The sequence below is a fragment of the Arvicola amphibius genome, chromosome 2, assembly GCF_903992535.2.
Source record: "Arvicola amphibius chromosome 2, mArvAmp1.2, whole genome shotgun sequence".
Classification (NCBI taxonomy): domain Eukaryota; kingdom Metazoa; phylum Chordata; class Mammalia; order Rodentia; family Cricetidae; genus Arvicola; species Arvicola amphibius.
The window spans coordinates 114544880-114564697 of NC_052048.2; the positions used below are offsets into that span (position 1 = coordinate 114544880).

At 49.5% G+C, this 19818-nt stretch overlaps 1 protein-coding gene and 1 long non-coding RNA gene across 2 annotated transcripts in view; one reads left to right on the forward strand and one right to left on the reverse strand.

Moving 5' to 3' along the window:
• Ttc7a (tetratricopeptide repeat domain 7A) overlaps window positions 1-19818 on the reverse strand; it is a 105069-nt gene that overhangs the window by 76961 nt on the left and 8290 nt on the right. Inside the window, 4 exon segments of the mRNA XM_038317817.2 lie at window positions 369-484; window positions 2115-2245; window positions 16318-16486; window positions 19175-19338. Of these exon segments, the coding sequence (XP_038173745.1) occupies window positions 369-484; window positions 2115-2245; window positions 16318-16486; window positions 19175-19338 (580 nt within the window).
• LOC119806217 lies at window positions 4565-8572 on the forward strand. Its single transcript, XR_005284181.1, has 3 exons — window positions 4565-4940; window positions 7054-7167; window positions 8419-8572. It is a non-coding gene; the product is annotated as an uncharacterized LOC119806217 (long non-coding RNA).

Below are 19818 nucleotides of genomic sequence, written 5' to 3' on the forward strand. Positions count from 1 at the left end.
TTGAAAGAGAGGTAATATCTTTGTAACCCTATCTCCTAGCTGGCTGTGAGGATGAGGGAGGGGAGGGGAGACACAAGACATGCCTTCTCTTCCTGGGTCTCCACACGTGCCTGTCCAGGCTCCTCCTGTTCATGCCTAGGTTTTACCGCTTCAGGTGTTCCTACGACATGGCCTTCTGAACACCCCATCCAACATGGGCATGACCCAAGCAAGCCAGCTCTAAGTAGTTCTCTAGGAGAGTGCACACACACGTGCACACACACACGTGCACACATGCACAGGAAAACAGCCGGAACCGAGTAAGGCAGATGTGGAAAGCCCAGGCCCAGAGAGAAGCATCCAGGGCTTCCTAGACCAACAGCACCTACCCTTTCTTCAGGTTCTTCACATACGCACTCTGGAGGGCAGCTTCCAAGAAGTAAGTGAGTTCATAGTCAACTGAGGGGCTGCCTTTCAGGTGCCGAGATGCGCTGTTGTTTGAAGTCTGAGGAGGAAGAGTAAAGGTACAGTGTCATCCAAGAGTTCAGAGGAGGCTTTGCCAGGACATCAGGTGAAAAGCACATGGCTTGGAGCAGATGTCTATGAAAAGGAGAACTGGAAGGAGCTCCTGACATAGCTGTCCATCAGCGATCCCAATGACCTTTGTGGGGGTCAACTCAACCAAATCTCTGAACAGCCTCTGCCAGAAAATGGGTACTGAGTCCTGACTGTAATCTCTCTTTTCCTGATAGCCAACCGAGTCAAGAGGCTCCATGGCAGGGCGATTTGGCCCTCAGAGGACATCTGGTTGTTCCAATCTGGGGTGTGAGCTGCTAAAATCATATAATACTAGGGTGGCTCTCATAGCAAAGAAGATTCCAGACTAAAAGTCAATAGCACTGGGGTCAAAAGTCTCTTGATTAATGACATTATTGGCCCAAGGTAGACTATTCTGGAAGGGCCAGTTCTGAGAACGGTTGGTGGCTAACTCTGCCATCTACACAAAGATGTTTAGCTGGACTATTATGGGTCTCAGTTCCCATCCACCCCTTCCTTCATGCACCAATTCTAACTCACTCTGCTAAAGAACCTTCCACCTGCTGGGCGGTGGTGGTGCATGCCTTTAATCCCACCACTCAGGAGGCAGAGGCAGGAAGATTTCTGAGTTCAAGGCCATTCTGGTCCAGAGAGACAGACGAGAGAGAGAGAGAGAGAGAGAGAGAGAGAGAGATCCAGAACAGTCAGGGCTACAGAGAAATCTTGTCTCAAACGTGTGTGTGTGTGTGGGGGGGAACCTTCTATCTCACATTGACTAAATGTCCACAAAACGTAATTTCTACTTGCGTACCACAAAGCTACACACAAAAGTCAGAGATTATGCCCTGGTGTCCCTGCCAATGCTGCTCATTGACTGCATGAACTCGGGAGGCTGTGTAACTTCTCTCTAATCTTGACTCTTCATCTATAAAGTGGGAATAATAGCAGCACCTATTGTAGCCCCTCACTTAAGTGACAGATGCATGTAAAGCCCTCAGAGCACGGCATGACATGAAAGTAGTTCCTCAATACAGGGCGGAGCTGAGATCCCCCAGTGCGCCTTGTTGATGCCCTGTGCAGTTAAGACAGGCCCACCATGGGAAGGCGGGAACTGTGGGGCTGAGAACTTGCTCAGATCTGGCTCATACCTCTGAAAAGTTTGTAGAATGGGCACCACAGCCAATCTTCCCTGGAATTAAGCTCTCCTGAGGTGCCAGGAAGCAGGGAAGGATGACAAAGGGCAAGAGTCAGCATGGCCCTATGCTGTCCAGGAGCTCCTGACATAGCCGGGGTTTGATCTCTCTAAACCTCATTTACTACAGGACTGCCTGTGACGCCTCTGGCCCAGGACTGCTGTTAGGAGTGATCAAGTAAATACATAAACAGGCTGTCACATCTGGCCGGCACACAGAGCTCACCATGGGGTTCTCGCATGACACGAACCCACTTATTTATTAAACGTCTCTCCTGTGGTAGAGTCTCTAACAGAACCAGGGCACCATGAGGAGTTCTCCAACCAAAGGAGTGGCATGTTGGGAGCGGAGGTTTGAGGTCAAGAGAGAGCAGCTCCTTGTATAGCACCCCTATTCCCAGCTCACCTTCTCCAGCTCCTGCAGGAACACCTGAGCCACCCAGGAGGCCCTCTCAAAACAGGCAACCACTTCCTCCTCCCGCTCTGTCAGGCGGATGTGGGAGGCGATGGAGTTGGGCAGGCGTTCCAGGGAGAGGCCTGCGGAGAAACAGAGAGCCTCAGACCTGCCCTGCTTAGGCCTGGACTCCAGGTCTTTCACGGGCACAGGGTAGGTGCATCTGAGGGGATGTACGACATGGAGCAGCCAGTGGGAGGCTGAGGTCCACGGAGGGGAGGGGAAGCTGAAGCAACAGTGGTGTTAGCAGCAGCTGGGAGCAAGCAATGAGCCAAGAAAAGGCACTGGGGCCCCACATCATCATGTGCCAGCATCATGGTCCTACCGTGCCGCCCCTGCCCATTGCACAAGTCCAGCAGAAGATCAGTCCCGTGGAGCTCACTGCTCACCTCCAGGCAGTTATCCGTGTTGACATGCTATCTGCTTGAGTGGATACCTGCGGCTCTGGCCCTGTCTTTCAGCAGTGACAACCCGCTTTTCCTCTGACCACCCTTCATTGTCTCAGCATGAGGACATGGTGACAAACTACGGGTAGCAACACGGCTCAGTGTGGGCCAACAGGAACCAGTCTCCCAATTGCTACTCATTTCACTGGCACTGTTAAATGGGTGCCAGCGGCTAGTTTGGAAGTGCTAGAGAAAAATCTGCCTTCAAAAATGTCTTGGGCCAAAGAAACTGGCTCTTCAATTAGGAGCATTTGTTGCTCTTCCAAAAAGCTGTATGGTATCTCACAATGTTCTGTAGCTCCAGTTCCAGGGGAGCCAATGCCCTCTTCTTACCCCAGCGAGCATCAGGCACGCAAGCACATAGCACATAGACATACATGCAGGCAAAACATTCATACACATAAAATAAATAAATCTTTAAAAAAAACCTGTTTTATATCTAGCCATACTGGGTGACACATGCTTATAATCTTAGTACTCAGGCAGTACTTAACACTGTGGCAGGAGGATCATGAGTCTGAGGACTACCTGAGACAATTTACTAAGACCTCATCTCAAGAAAACAAACAACAACAACAACAAAAAAAAAAAAACAAAATGTCCACACAGAGTGAATATAAATGACACTACTCAACTGCATACATTAAAATAACATTTTATGTCATGTCATCTTCTTTGCCGCAGGTAAAATGTCTTTAAATTAGTTAAGCATATAACTCCAAAGGTCAAAGAAAAGTTAATAAACCAATCTGCAAAAGACAAAGAAGGAAAAGCATTCTTAGACTGTTGGGGGTTCGGGAGAGAGAAAGCCCACATAGAATAATGATCAGACATGTCAGAAAAGTGCAGATTCCAAAACAGTGCTGGGGTGACCAGAACGCCACCTTCTCAGAAGCTCCACCGCCTAGAAAAGTCCATGTACCAGCCAACATCCACCCACCCACATACGCTCTTTTTTCCTTTCTTTGCTTTGTCAAAGTCGGTTTACTGAACCATTTCTGCTGCTTGCAGCTAACACAGACCTGACTAGAGAATACTGCCCCCGGTGACTTGGGTTTCCCAATGGGCAGAACCAGTGTGTGTCTCATCTTTGTGCCCCAAGTTACCTTGTATGTAACAGATACCACAGATACCCAAGACAACTTAGTCATGGGAAGGATTAAGAACACAGTCCTCTAAGCCTCTACCCGCTTCTCTAAGCTGCATCTCTCCAGGGGGGCCACAGTGGCCTACTCCCTGTGGTCTTGCTTCACTCTAACCCAAACTGCTTCCAAGGGGACCTTTCCAAAGTCCCCAGGGGTGCTTCCTGCTACAGAGGAGGTCTAAACTAGGGGTGCTTCACCCGATGTTCGCCAAGAGCTATCCGGATCACATTTCCAACATCTTTTCTTACCCTACCTGCTTCTTCTACCCCAACTTCCTGCTCCCAACTGCAGGCAATGCTTCCTGCCTGGATTTCACCACCCCACCAAGTCCATGAAGCTACTGATCATCCTCTGTCCTACCGAATGCCACCTCCTCTATGAGGTTCTTCCAGACAAACCAACTATTCTCTCCTCTCGGTCATGGCTTATACTTCCCATGTCTCACTGTTTCTTATACTCATTTCTCATATGATCTCCCAAATAGATGGTAGTAGGCTCTTCCTAGCACCAGTTTAATGGTGTTCAACTGTCCTCCACCTGACACACAGTAGGACCAAACAAGTACAGGCTGTCTGGGTGGGAAAAGAAGCCAATCGTGGCCCACAAAGTACAAAGTGCTCTGCAAATACAAGGAAAGAAATTAGCATTGTTTTTCTTGGCTACAATATCAGCACATACAGATTCAGTGACCTCGCTCTCTTGCCAGACTGGGGTGTGACCACGTCCAAAGGCCAGGAACCTCAGCCTGGGGGAAGGTAGGCACAGAATGTGAAGGCCATTGCTCAACACAAAGACCCAATCACCCAGGCCACCAAGTGTCAACATGGTGTCTGCCAAGTGACTCACTATGGAGAGCAGAAAGATCTTCACTGCAGGACCAGGGAGGAGGAACAGAAAAAGGAGGCAGGAGGCAGGCTCCATGACCTCTCCTACAGCTGGCCCAGACCTCCTTCCCAGGTGTGCTGCATGTCACCATGCAAGAAGGTAGGACAAGAACCAACTGTTCAAGAAGACCAGCCCAGAAGACTAAGTGCAGGTGACAGGAGCCGGCCAACTCCATGAGGCACAGAGTAGATCTGTTCCAAGGCAGCAGCCGTGTGGCACCCGGAGATGAGCTATAGTGGACTCCCTTCTGCACACCTCTTGCTCAGGCTGCTGAAGTCTCCCATGATCTGGCTGCTGCAAAGGTGAATTGAGGACACTGGTATGGGGCCTCCACCTTCCTCCCTGTGCTTCAATTGTCCCCACTGCCTACCTCCCCATCCCCCACTCCTACCCCCAGGGCAAAGCTTACCACCATGATTTTCCAAGATACTAAGCCCACTGTTTCTAGTAAGCACAAAGCAGAACTACCTCCTCCTTGAGACCCTCTGTAATGTTTTCAGTATTGATGGGCAAGGTGATAATATTATCCACAACTCTGAGCACATCTGTGAAAAGGATTTTCTGGACTGGGTAAACTGAGGTTAGAAGACCCACCCCAAATGTCTTGCCAACATTTGGGGTGGGTCTTCTATGGGCTGCAGCTACAGAACAGCCTGGGGGTGTAATGTGATCAGCAATGGCTTCCTTCCCTTGACATCACGGATTTCTGCTCAGATCTTAAGCTGGAATAGGTTCTTCCTTGAGTCGCTGTTGTTAAGGCTCTGTCTTAGCACCGAGGAAAGTGGCACCCTCTCCCTCTGACTCAGCAGAGAATGTTAGCTGCATTTCCGCTTTGTGTTCTTTTTTTGGGGGGGGGGCGCAACTCTGGGGATGGAACACAGATAGGCACCCTCTAGGCAAGAGCACTACCAATGCTGTAAATTACCAGCCCTGTATCTCCTGCTTTTATTCTGTTTTGTCACCACGCTATTCCTGATGAGCAAAGCCAGGCAGGCTGAGTTAGTGCCTGGCAGGGAGAGGTTCTGCCCTCCATTACAAAAAACAAACAAACAAACAAACAAAAAGCTCTTGATGAACCCACTCACAAACTGCGGCAGAACCCTGAGGCTTTGTCAGCCAGCCTCACCTATTTGGTGAGTTTCAAACTGTCCCCCACCTGACACATTTATTTGGTGAGTTTGGGATCCCATCTCAAAAGACGCTAACTGGCCTTGAGGAAAAAGACCCAAGACTGTCCTCTGGCATGCACATGCATCTGCAGAACACATATGTGTAGTTATGAAATACACATGTGCACACAAACAGACACACATGGATATACACAAACACACACAGAATAACGTCTTATAAGTTATAATATTCAAATGAAGCAAGCCATCCAAAAGTACACACCATATGATTTCACTTATATGACAGTCACCATATTAGCAAAAGAGAACCAGGGGTCACCTGGGAGATGGTGGTGAGGGTCAGCTGGGAAGGGTGCCGGAAACCCCCTAGGGTGGAGGAACTGTTATTCTTACAGCATGTTGGCTATGTGAGCATTCATACTAGTTCAAATCATCAAATTATACACTTACAATCTATATGTGCTCACAAATAGGAAATTTTATTTGAAAATAAGGAGATGATGTCCTTTTTAAAAAGAAATATAAGATAGAAGTTAAGCAGATATGTTCATTGAGGTGATCTTCTACAGGATACCTTTCTTTTTTATTTGTATTATATATATATATATATATATATATATATATATATATATATATATATATATGTACATCATGTGTGTGCCTGGTATCCGGGGACACCAGAAGAGGGTGCTGAATCCATTGGAACTGGAGTTACAGATGGTTGAGAACCACCATGACCACCATGTGGTTGCTGGGAATTGAACCTGGGTCCTCTGGATGAGGAGTCAGTGCACTTCCACTGAGCCATCTCCCTCCAGCTCCTGTAAGATAACTTTCAACATGCTTAAGCCCAATAAGGTTCCCAGAGCCAGAAATCCTGGGGTCTAACTGCTAAGAAGGCCTACTTCCCGTCCACCAAGTTTGGAAACCCACATCAACCCTAAGAGTTCTCCCCTTCTCCCAATGAGTCCTTCTACACAAGCAGCCAAACAACAGCACAGCACCAGGTCCAGGGGGGGACAAGCAGCTCTTGAGCCCACCTCAAAGGTTCCTGGTGGCTGTGGACCAACCCTGTGGTCTAGGCAGGAAGCCAGCAGTTCCCTGGCACTGCTTCCTGTGCCCCCTGGCAGATGGGGACTTTCTGTGAAAACAGCATCAACAAACCAAGGAACGGGCCCCTTTCAAAGGAACTCATGAGCTCCACATTTTCCAGGTCCAGCCCTGGCCTTAGCACCAGGCTGGTTGCAACGCCTTCAGTCTGAGATGAATCATTATATCCCTGTAGCAGGCCTTCCAAAAAGCCCCACCCTTGGAGCCTCGAAGCCTTGGGCCCTGGATACAGAAGTGGAGTCCAGAGCAAAGGAGGCTTCCTTTCCTAAGAAACTCCCTCTCCAAAAAGGTAACATTCTCTATTCACCCACTCTGCCGGTGAAAGGGCACCGCAGCATGTACAGAGGACATTTGATCTTGGGTTTACCAAGCATGGGCACCCTGAGTGGCTGGGGAGAAGAAAAGAAACCCAATTTATTCTTTAACCTGAAGGTCAGGTGGGCAATGATTGTCACAGATCATACTCAAAAGTGGGCAACTTCTGGGCAATGGTGGTGTACGCCTTTATTCCCAATCCTTTGGGAGGTAGAGGCAAGTGGATCTCTGTGAGTTTGAGGCCAGCCTGATCTACAAAGTAAGTTCAGGACAGTAAGAGCTGTTACATAGAGAAACCCTGTCTTGAAAAAACAAAAATAAACAAACAAAATAAACAAAAAAGTGGGCAATGGAGGGGCTATGAAATGGAAGGAAATAGTATGGGGCACCTCGCTAGCAAGTGGTATTACCAACTCCAGGATCCATGGGCAAACTCAAAAGAACCGAAATCTGAGTCTTGAAAAAAATTTCTATATCCAGATTCATAGTTCTATTATTTATGACAGCCCCAACAGGGAAATACTCCAAGTTTCCATTGACAGATGGTCGTACAGTTTTATCAGCTGGACACAATATGATAAATATACCTGGGTGGTGGCGGTGCACACCTTCAGTCCATGCGCTTGGGAGGCAAAAGCAGGTGGATCTGTTAGTTCAAAGCCAGTCTGCTCTACCAAGTGAGTTTCAGGGCTACACGCAGAGAAACAAGCAAACAAGCAAGATAAATACTATGCAATTCTAATAAAGTGAATTCAAATTCATAGAAGACAAAAATAAAAGGCTGATCACCAGAGGTGGGAGGGTGGAGGGGTGGAGGGGAAAAAGAGGAAGTGCTGTACGTGGTACGTAGAGTTTCAGTTTTACAAGAAAGAGTTCTGGAGACAATTGCACAGCACCGTGTGACCAACGCGAAAATGCATGATTTGTGTTTTCGTTTTTTTTTTTTTTTTTTTTTTTTGAGACAGGGTCTCTGTATTTCAAACTCTGTCTTGCTATGCAGCTGAGAATGGCCTCAAGCCCTTGATCCTCTTGCCTCTCCCACCTAAATGCTGTCATTACAAAAGTATACCACCATGCTCAACTCTTGGGATTATTATGATATATACGAACCTATGTATCTCTAATATTGGGGATTAAATCCACATATATGTGCGTATGTATGCATATAATATGTGTGTATACGCATGTGTTTTAACATAATTTTTACATTGTCTTTTGGTCTCAGGTATCCCAGGCTAGCCTCAAGGATAACCTTAAACTTCTGGTCCTTCTGGGTCCACCTTCCAAGTGCTGAGAATACAAGGATGTGCCACCAGCCTAGTCTTATGTGGTGCTGGGGAACAAACCTGAGCCTTTGTATATGCTAAGCAGGTAACCATTCTACCAACATCCCCAGCCCCAACATCATTTTTTAAAAGATTTATTTATTTTTATTTTTTGTATATGTTTTGCCTGCGTGTAGTCGGTGCATGCCTGGTGCCTATGGAAACCAGAAGAGGGCATCCAATCTCCTGGGACGGGAGCTCCAGGTGGTGGTGAGCACCGTGTGCATGCTCGGAACAGACTCAAGATCCTCTGCAGAGCAGCAAACGCTCTCAACCACCAAGCCATCTCTCCGGCTTCTCATAAAATAGTTTTAAAATAATTTTCAGACAGGGTCTCTGTGTTGCCCAAATTTGCAAATCCCCTGCCTCAGCCTCCCCAGCAGCTGGGATTGCAGGTAAACACTGTACCTTGCAAAATATTAACTTTTAACAGCAGATGTCAACGCATAGCTTATGGACTTGTAATGAAATGAGACAGGAAGGATATGTCTCAAAATATTTAAGGAGACCAAGGTCCTAGTTTATCCAAACAAAAACAGGGGCTCACTGATGAAGACCAGTAAACAAATAGAATATTATAAAGTGCTTTGCTATGATGCTCACAATGTCCTCCTAGTAAACACAATTTTCTCGAGGCCCACAAATCAGAGATCTAACTCAGGAAGAATAGATTCATTCCAAGACCCTTTAGGTATAAGCGCCAGAATGGAGACCAAATGCTGGTCCTCTGGCTTTAACACTCTGCCTCGCTCAGACTCTCGCGTCTTCCTTTGCCGTCAGCATCCACCAAGGCTCTCCAAAGCCCAGGCTCTTCTGTCATCTGCCACTGGAGCATCTGATGGCTGAGTTACAGCTGTCTACCCTGCTGGTAGGGTGGATACAAGTGTGCAAGCTGCCTTCTCAAATACACCCCCTAAGCCCTAACTACACCCATACCCCCAGCTACTTCCAAGGGAAGGCTTCGTTGACAGAGGAGAGGGGCTATAGGCTGCATGTGACATGTGCCCCACAGGCTCATGTGTTTGAACACTTTCCAATCGCTGGTGGTGCCATCAGAAGGTGTGGAACCTTTACTAAAGGAGGTCTAGGTGCCAGACGCAAATCACTAGGGCTGGTGGGGATTCTAGCCTAGTCAACTCTAGTCCAGCTCTCTACTTCTTGATCAGCCACAGTGTGACAAGCAAGCCCCTGCGCCATGGACCAAGCTGCTCTGCCACATTGCCCCTTCCGTGACAGACTGCGCCCTCTCATACCAGAGGACAAAGCACACATCTCCTTTAGGTTGCTTCTGTGGGGCTGCCAGGACACAACACAGGAAAACCACATGCTTTCTGCCTCCCCAGCACAAGACCTCCTTCCTGTGGGGCCATCTTGGCTTAACTGCCACAGCAGAAGATAAATCTCCGCCGTTTGTGGTCTTCTCACCCAGCTGGCATTTAGTGTAACACACCCAACCTTGTCCTGAGATGCCTCCTCTCTAGCTGGAAGTCGGCCTCTCATTCTGAGGCCCACAACCTGGGGTCCAGGTAGCAGCATACAGGGTGCATCCCTTCCTCACAAGCCAGACAGCCTACACCTTGGGAAAGGAGCCAAAGCCAACACCTAATTCCTGCCATACCAGGGCAAAATACAGCAAAACAAAAACCTGATATGCTCCCATAGCCTGGCTCAGGAGCAGCTGGTGCTCTTTTATTTTTAAAAAAGTTGAATAAGCCATTAAAAAACAACAGAATATTTTAGGATTGCCCTGGCAGGAAGTGAACAGAAACCACCTTCCCACACCTAACACCCTGAGGAGGAAAAGGCTCAGGCAGCAGAGCCGCTCAATTTCCCTCTCCCAGAGTTAACTAGATGTGAACAAAGGTCACGTTTCTTCAGAACCGACAAGCTGGTCTTCCCAAGGCTGGGCAGGAAACATGAAACCAGCTTGGCTGAAACAGAGGGCAGCTCTGGTCCTGAAGGACCCCTACCCCCCACCCCAATTTCATCAAGAATGGAGCCACAATGGTTCCAAACTAGGAAGCAATAACTAAGGTCTGGAAGGCTCCAGGTGATGCCTGGAGACGCAGGGGTCTCTGTGTCATCAGCACACTGAATGTACCAGAGAAATGGACGGCACAGGCATGAGGAGAAGGAAGCTGTTTGCACACAATGGCCCTCTGAGCTAGATGTTGTAGTCTGGTGCCAACTACTGCAGGCTCAAGATGTTGAGAACAGACCTTAAAGCAACTTGGAGTTGGTCCAAACCTCAGGGCTTAGACCCACAGAAAAGAGGGCAGCTTGTTACCCTGGGCCCACAGAGGTCTAGGACCCAGACCTTTGAAGGGCGAATAGGCTATGGAACACTTCATGGTGGTGCAACCCAGGGTCAAAACTCTAGGACACCAACCATGATACCAGAGCCCTTCTGCCAGCTCTCAGCTCCCAATGCCCTCTCAGTGGGGCACCTGACCCCACCCATAAGTCTCATCTCTCCTGTACTTATCCACTCCTATATTTCCTATACTCCTATACAGGGTGTGGTCCTCCCCACTTCCCAATAAGCCACCATTTATTGCACTTCCCTGGGCTTTATTCTTCTGCTAAGCCAGCAATGGTTGGCTCCAGGTTCAGGTCACTTTCCTAGCTGACTGGAAAAGGCTCTCCAATCAGGTAGGGCCCATCACCTCACTCTCTCACAGTGGCTCAAGTGTACTGGTACTCCCTGAATATATGGGATGAGGCCAGAGCTGGAGTCAGAGAGCTGGGCTCACATCCTGACCCTGCTGCTCATGGTGTGACCCGGCAGGAGTCACAGCAGCCTGGGCTCCAGAGCTCTATGCCTTTTAACTCCTTTGGCACCAGCACTCTGCTCTCCCTCTGAAAAGTTATTCCTACCAAGCAGGCCATAAGATCAGATAATCTCACCCCTGGACCATGCCAGCATTATTGTCGTGGCTCATCATAATGGTTCACCAAACACCAGCTTGGCTGAGCCACGGAACGGAGGAGCTGTAAGGATGTTGCCAACTCTCAGCTGAAAAACTGGAATCCCAAAGACATAGCCTCAGCTCCGGGATTGAAATGCAGCCCCTTACCTGCAGGTGAGAGCTCGAAGCCGAGGGCCCCTCGTCCCACCCACAGCTTAGCCTAGTCCCACCCACAGCTTAGCCTAGTCCCACCCACATCTTAGCCTAGTCCCACCCACAGTTTAGCCTAGTCCCACCCACATCTTAGCCTAGTCCCACCCACAGTTTAGCCTAGTCCCACCCACAGCTTAGCCTAGTCCCACCCACAGCTTAGCCTAGTCCCACCCACAGCTTAGCCTAGTCCCACCCACAGCTTAGCCTAGTCCCACCCACAGCTTAGCCGTTTAACTGAGGGCTGAAGGCTGAGAAAGTCCCAAGGCCTGCAGACCCCTCAGGGTCTGAAAGAGATCCACACAGTCTGTGGCTCGGTTGGATACTACGCCAACTGTCAAAGGCTAATAACCAAGAGTTCTAGGGAGTCCCAAAGTTGCAGACAAGGCCTCCACCGGTAGAGACCATAAGGCCATCTGAAGTACTCCCCTCAGCAGCAGCCCGTTCTTCACAAACCATCCCCTTAAATGTCCAGAAGGCTGAGAGTCAGGGCAGAGTCTCTCATGAAACAGGCCTGGGGCAGCCAAGTAACCGCAGACATTATGACCACTCAGAATCGATGGCTATAAGCCATGGGCAGCCTTCTCTGGGGTCTCTACTTCCTGTTCTCTAGAGTTGGCAGACGCCGCTAATGTTCAGACCTCCTAAGCTAAGGACCGGACCAGGAACGAATGGCACCAGACAGCCCATGCCACTAGTTCTGGCAACATTACCTCCTTCTAGAATGCTGCTTCTCCTGGAGCCACATCACCACCTGCCCACTATTCCCACACGGGAATGGACCCAGCTGTTCACCCTCAGCGTCTCCAACAGGTGTCTGCTTAAATGACTGCTGGCAAGTGATATTTTCTTAATGGGATGTGGGCCAGAGACCTCAAGAAACAACATTAGAGGCCAGACCCCTGGAGGAAGGGGCCCATGGAAACGGACAGAAGATGGCAAACACAGAGCGACTGGTTCCAAGTGAGCGTGGAGGAGAGGCAATGGGGTGAATAATGCCTGTGCAGGGGGCGCTTAAACTGCAGTGTTGGAATCCACGCATAAAGTAGAGAGAGAAGGGTACAACCAGCACGGACAATGATGCAAGAGAAAGCAAAAGGACAGGATTCCTGGAATGGAAGGCATTTCCACTAAAGTACCCTTCTATTTTAGTGGCGGAAATGTATGTTTGCATTGTTTTTGGCGTCTTTATACATTCATCCATCTGTGTGCACACAGGATGGAAAGCAGAAGTTAGTTCTCTCCTTTCACCAGGAATTGAACTCAGGTCATCAAGTGTGGTGCTTTGAATGAGAATGGCCCCCTTAGGCTCATCTATTTGAATGCCTAGTCACCAGGGAGTAGAACTCTTCTATAGAAATCAAAGGATTAGGCGGTGTGGCCTTCTTGGAGGAAGTGTATCACTGGGGATGGGCCCATGCTGGACCTGGTCTCTCTCTGCTTGAGGACCAGGATGTAGCTCTCAGCTACTTCTCCAGCACCACATCTGCCTGCTGCCATGCTTCCACCATGACAACTGTAAGCAAGCCCTCAATTAATGCTTTCTTTTATAAGAATTGTCTTGGTCATGGTGTCTCTTCACAGCAACGGAACAGTGACTAAGACATCTTGTTTGACATGAGCCCTCAGCTTCTGGGAATGCCACCAAACAAGAGGACCACTTGGCCGGTCCTTGTTGTTTCTGAATCAAACAATGCCTGACATGGACAATACCCCCTTTTACCCTTAGAGAAGTTGAATGGTCATGCATTTCCCATCCTATAGACACATATGTGTTCACATGATGCCCTTTGATCGACAGAAACCCGAGATGACTATAGGCAACCCTCTCTCAAGGTACCCAGTGAGGCTTAAGGTCAGCCTCTCTGCCTCCATGGAAACAAGAGCCCCAGTCCGATAAGGAGGTGTACCTTATGTCCTAGATGCTCTGAGGGTCACACTGCCAAGTCCCTCTGCTCTGAAGGGGAACACAGTGAGTTGGGTATGCTTTCACATCTTTGAGGATGGGTTAGAGAGATCAGAAGCCTGTCCTGAACCCCAGAAGAAAAACAGCCACTCATACTTGGTCTCATCAGGTCTGCCAGGCTGGTGAGTTCAGGCTCCCCTCTAACACAGCATCTCTATGCTCTCCCTCCAGTCCACATGTGCACTGGGTAGCATAGCACCAAATGGAGCCCCCCACAAAAGAGTTGTAGAGCTGTTATCCTGGGCTGTGCAAATGGCCCAGTGATAAAGCACTTCCTGCACAAACATAAAGACCAAAGTTTGGATCTCCAGAACCCACAGAAATGTCGGGTTGGCACAATAGCCTGCCTGCAATCCCCAACTCAGAGGGTGGGGACAGGGCCCTCAGGGCAAGCTCTGAGACATCCTACCTCCATGAATAGGGCAGAAGAGCAATTGGGGATGATTCCCAGCACCAACTCAAGAGCACCACATACATGCATTCATGAAGACCCCCCCCAACAAACATACATCCACACATACATGCATATAACAACACAAAATGGAAAAGGGAAAAGAAAGTTATAGTATGACAGCCAGAAGTTCTGGAACTGGGTCAGGCTGGCTCATTCAGAGGCCACCCAGAATGAGAAAGAGGCTGACTGGCCTTTGGAGTATGGAGGGTGCCAGTCCCAACAGAAGCTAACTCAGGTACTGGGTAAATGGATTTCCTTCCATCAACCTCAGTTTCCTTATCTATAACACAAGGATTTGGACTTCTGCCTAGACTTCTGAGTACTACATCAGAGGTTGTCTATGAGGTCTGGCTGCCTAGGTTCAAATCCTGTGTTGTGAGCTCTGGCAGGAGCCACCAGCTCCAGCCTCAGCTACTCAAATAGAACATGGGAAGAAGAAAGCACAGACTCAGGTGAGGTCATGCCTGACTTGAAGTGAGGATGTAATGGCTATTAGTACAATTCTCAGTGAGTTCAGGGCTCTTGCTGTCACTACACTCATGTTCTCAAATGAAGTCAGTCCAACCACCAGCGCTTCCCATTTCCTTGTGCGCCCTCTGGGTGAAGAGACCCTCCCCCCAGATCCCACAGATTCGGTGAAGCTACAGCAGGCACACACTGATGACCTTGTGCATGGTCTCGAGCACACACAGGCTCAGGCAAACCCCAACATGCCAAGCAGCAGGTGTGGTCACTGCAACAGGACAAGCAGAGAGGAGTCAGGGAGGACAAGCAGAGGGGAGTCAGGCAAGGGGCAGGGGTGGGACACATGCAGTCGCTGAGGGATGGGGAGCCTGCAACTGAGCAGCCCACACGAGCAATGCCGGATCCTTACCTCCCTGGCAGGACCTCTGACCACCAGGACTGTGTTCCCCCAAGAAGCTGGAGGCATGCTGGAGAGAGGAGAGAGCAGGACACAGAGAGCAATGTGTACTGAGCAAGGCTGATAGGAGGAAAGACTGAAAAGGAGACCCAAGAGAGGACGTTCAGTTCAGACATCCACAGCTGAGGTGCTTCCCAAGTAACCCCCAAGACCTGAGCACCAAAAACTGACCACTTCCCAAGACTGGCCAGTCCCCCAGGCACAGAGGGAGGTGAGCAAGCAGAGGGTGAAGACCCTTACGGTCTGTGCCGTACCATGTGGACACTTGCCCTCCGGCCCACCTGCCCAGAGAGACCAACGTGGTAGGCTTCCCAGGATGATAGAGAGGACTCGGGACCTCATAGTTACAGTTGCTCCTATGAGGACCCAAAGCTCACAGAGAAGTGTGTCTGTGTCGGAACAGGGAGGGAATGCATGTTTTCCAATGCCAGCATCACAAACAGGAGGCTCTGGCCCTCACTCCATCTGGGTAACTTTGGGCAAGGTACTTTCCTCTCTAGGCCTCAGTTTCCCCACAAAGAAAGAGGATAACACATACTCTACTAGTGCCAGGTTCCAAATCCCAATAGGAATGCAGGTGGCTTATCTAGACTTTTCTCTGAGGGTTGATTTTACTGGAATAGAGAGATGTCCAAATGTCTCAGAATTTCAGCAAGTCTGGGAGGAGGGAATTTCACTGCCACTAAGGCTAACAGCAGGCCCTTCCCAGGGCACAGAGTGTGCTGTGTGTGTGTGTGAGATCAACACAACTAGGAACCAGTCCCCTTCATGAAATTCCTCTCACTGATCCTGTGCCCCTGAGTTTCTTCTAGAGTGTTCTTTGCCCTGGAAGGGTTGAGAGCTCCTCCAGGACAGGAAGTCTTTATCCCTGGATCTTGGCAGCCCCTCTCTGCTCACAACAGGGGCCCCACACCTGGGGAGTGAGAGATCCCAGCAGTGTCAGTCACTAGAGCAGGCCTGACAAGAGCTGGCATGCCCTTTAAGGTTTTCTTGACCTAGTTATCTAACTCAGCTGGTCATGAGAACACTGGGAGGGCTGCTATGGCAACCTCCCTTTGCAAATAAGTCAGCAGAAGCCAGAAAGGTGAAGAGGCAGTTTGCCCAAGGGCATCCAGTTTGGTAACACACAGGTGTCAACAAAGCCCAGGTGAGAACCTGAGTCCACAGAGTTAAGATCCAGGCTGTCCTGAAAGGGAGTGTGTAGCCGGGGCCTGGGTTGACATCTGGCTGGACATGAGCTTGCAGGGCCACCCTCATCACACCGTCCACTGCCCTGTGCTGCTGCCTGCTCTAGACACCTGGGCGGTGGGGGAGGTCCAAACAGCTGTGCACAACTACCTTTGATGACAAACGCCTCTGACAACAACCGCATCTGATACAGGGGCTTGTTCTCCACGGATATGTCATCAATCCCGGCCCGCGCATACATGCTGATGGCATCGCGGTATGAGCCCTCCACGTAATGCAGCTTGCCCAGGATCAGCATGGCCTCACACATGTACTGTGGCTGAAAGTACAAAGACATGTTAGCGGGTTCCTGCTCCAAAGTTTCTACCATGCCCATTCTCCTGGTACCTAAGATGAAGATATTCCTCCCCTATTGAGCCATAAAACATAAACTGTCTAAGACCCTCTCCTTGCTCCTCTGGGAGTCTTTCATGATGCCTGTGACCCCCTGCCTCCACAGCTGAGTCCACTGCCTGCACTGTGGTTCTTAATGCAATGTTTATGACATATAGCTTTGTATGTATGTGTGCGTGTCCTGACTTCAAGCAGCTGCAGAACTGAGCCCTGTCTCTCTCTCTTGAAGCCCACACAAGGCTCTGATCTAGGCTGGCTCCTCGGGAATTCAGTACCTGAAGTTGGCACCTACACCCCTGCAGCAGAACTTTTAGAAGGGGGACCAGACACATTAGCAACATGGGACAGAGGACAAGAGGTGAAGTGAAGGCCTGCTGGGTCACCATCCTCATCTTAGCAGTAGCAGGGTTAAGTGTAGAACCTGGGAGGCCCAAAATACCTACTCCAAACCCTGCTCTCTGTAGTGCTGCTTGTATGCAAGTCTCCACCTACTCTGAGGACCCTTAAGGCCTCCTTAGGGACTCAGCTGGTCTGCTCGGCCCTGGCCAAGCACCCTAGCAGAGGATGTGCTCACTGTCACTTCAGCTAGTACTGCTGAGGAGAGAGGTTGAGCTGGTCTGGTTAGGCCATAGTCCTCGACTCTAAACTCTAGCCTTAGATGTCACTCTACTTTACTCTGAATATTTTCACCTCCTAACAGCGCTCGCACTGAGCAGTGGTGGCGCACGCCTTTAATCCCAGCACTCCGGAGGCAGAGGCAGGCGGATCTCTATGAGTTCAAGGCCATCCTGGTCTACAGAGCGAGTTCCAGAACAGGCTCCAAAGATATAGAGAAACCCCAACTCAAAAAAAAAAAAAAAAAAAAAAAAAAAAAGAGCCTTGTGCCTAGCGCCTTGTGCCTAGCTGGCCTTTTCAACCAGGCTCTGGCCATTGCCCTTGGCACAAGGGCACTCTGGTTCTAACCGCCGACAGGAGGGTGACTTCCCAGTCTACAAGTGGGTAGGTAGGTCAAGGTATCTTGATCTGAAGAGGAGCCTCCACCAGTCTCACCATCATCATGGGGTGAGGCAAAGCCAAGCCCCATGGAAGCCAACTGCTCCACCCCCACTCATTCTCTGGTTTTGGAGAATCCCATTCCTTCATTGTCTTCGCTGAACTCAAAACCTTTCCCAGGCCTGTCCAGATTGTCATCTACTCCCTCTGCCCCACCTCCCCCTAGAATGCCCCCAGCTCCCAGGAAGCTCCCTTCTGTTAAGTTTCCACAAAGCCTTGCAACGCCCTGAGGAGCCCTGCCCTATTGTCTCTTCTCTCTGACCACTATTAACTCTCAAAGGCTGTTTTTTAAAAAAGCCATTTGTTAGTTTCCCCAAAGAGGCCACCCATTTCCCCAGTCAGGGTCACAGGCGACACATCCCCAGAGGGGTCCAGTCCACAGTGCTTCTGAGCTGTGTGGCGTCTTTACCCTTCCATGTGGTGGTCTCATGTTACTGATTCAGTCCTCTCTACTCAGCCCAATCTACCTTGTGGGTGAAGGAAAGGACATTAACAGGGCCTAGTCTAGAACACAGCTCTGAACTGCCCCTGAGAGAAGAGCAAGATAAATACAGGCCATGAGCAGTGATTACAATCACGCACAAGGGCAGCAAGACTCAGAAGGACACATTCCGGGCATTATGAGTAAGTGTAGCAGCTGGTGGACCCCATGAACTAATGACAGTTTACAACACGGCATCCACTAAGTCGGGGGGGAGGGGGGAACAACACACTAAATAATCCCTAAAATGAAATGTTTGCTATTTTAAAATCTGCTCTTGGGGCCAAGAAGTATATCCATCCTGATCTTTGATGTCAAGGCATCTTTCTCTCTGACAGAGCAAAGGTAAACTATAGTTCTACTGCTACATTGTGATTTTTTTTTCCCCAATGTCTTTGCTTGGCAATATTAAAGGTCGGCTACCCCAACTCCGAATTTGAAGTGTTCTTGGTCTGTCAACCTAACCAGTCAGAATCCCAGGTGCTGGTCAAGTGGAAGGGTGCCTATAAGACTTCCTCAGCTTAAGATAAAGATTCCTGTGTTAAATAGATCTTTAGTCTCCTGTCCTGTCTCTGCCTCATGTCCCTGTACCCTCGCAAAAAGCCCAATAGGAAAGAATGGATGAGAAAGTATTTCACTCTGAGACTGAAGCCTTGTAGACATCTTCCTCCAATCAGTCCAAGTCTCTTGGCTGTTGTATCTATTCTATTCTTTGGGAGTCAGCACCAGAGCTTGAGATGTCACAGCAGATGGAGCCATATTTGCCAAGCGACCACCTCTCCTAGGTCACAGAAGAGGGGTTAATGGCACTCCACTATAAAAAGTACCCGGCAAGCCTTGACGGAAAGCTGCCGTTCCTGAGCAGCAGTTAGCATGCTGGCTAATTTTCACTCATCCCCACAGAAGTGGGCTAGCTGGGGCTTCAGGGACCACCCAGATTGTAAGGCCAAGATGGCAGGAGGTACCTGAGGACTACCTGCCCCTTCTCTTCTCCATCAGAGGACTCCACCTGAGCACACCTGCTGCCTAGATACCCCAGCCCCACCCTGACCTTTGCAGCAAGATAGCTTGGAGACTCACCGGCAGCTTCCCATTGTTCAGGACGCTGCTCAGATGATCTTTGGCTTCGGTTAGCCTGGGCTCATTCTTCTCCAGCAAAGGGATGGAGTCTTTTATTTTGTTGTGGTTATCCTTCAAACACTGCTCCAGAAGGGCCTCTGCTAGCAACAGCTTCCCAAAGTCATCTGGAAAACGGGTCAGGGATCCTTGAACACGCATCCTAGACATCCTGGGCCCCTAACTGCCCAACCCAGCACATGAATGGCTCGGGTCTGTAAAATGAAAGATGCATTTCCCACGAACCTACATAATCTTTGAGGCCTGCAGGGAGTTCTAAGCCAGTCTGGGTGACAGAGCAAGAATCAATCTAAAGAAAAAAAGCACCCAGCTAAATCATGGAAGAGGGAACCTGTATGGTGTGGCTTAACAACACATAATTCACACTCCTAGTTCCTGGGGTCGAGTACAATTGATCTGCCCTATCTTTAGTGACTTTAGTTAGTGTGGCAAGGGATGACCTAGCAGCCAGAGCAAAGAGTGAATGTTTGATTGGACGTGAGACCCAGGTCTCTAACACCCCTCTATCCAAGGAGTCTGGGACGAATGATTGGAAGCCTCACCCCAGCCTCTGGCCTGGGAGTTGTGTTGGTCTGACTCCAAATCCC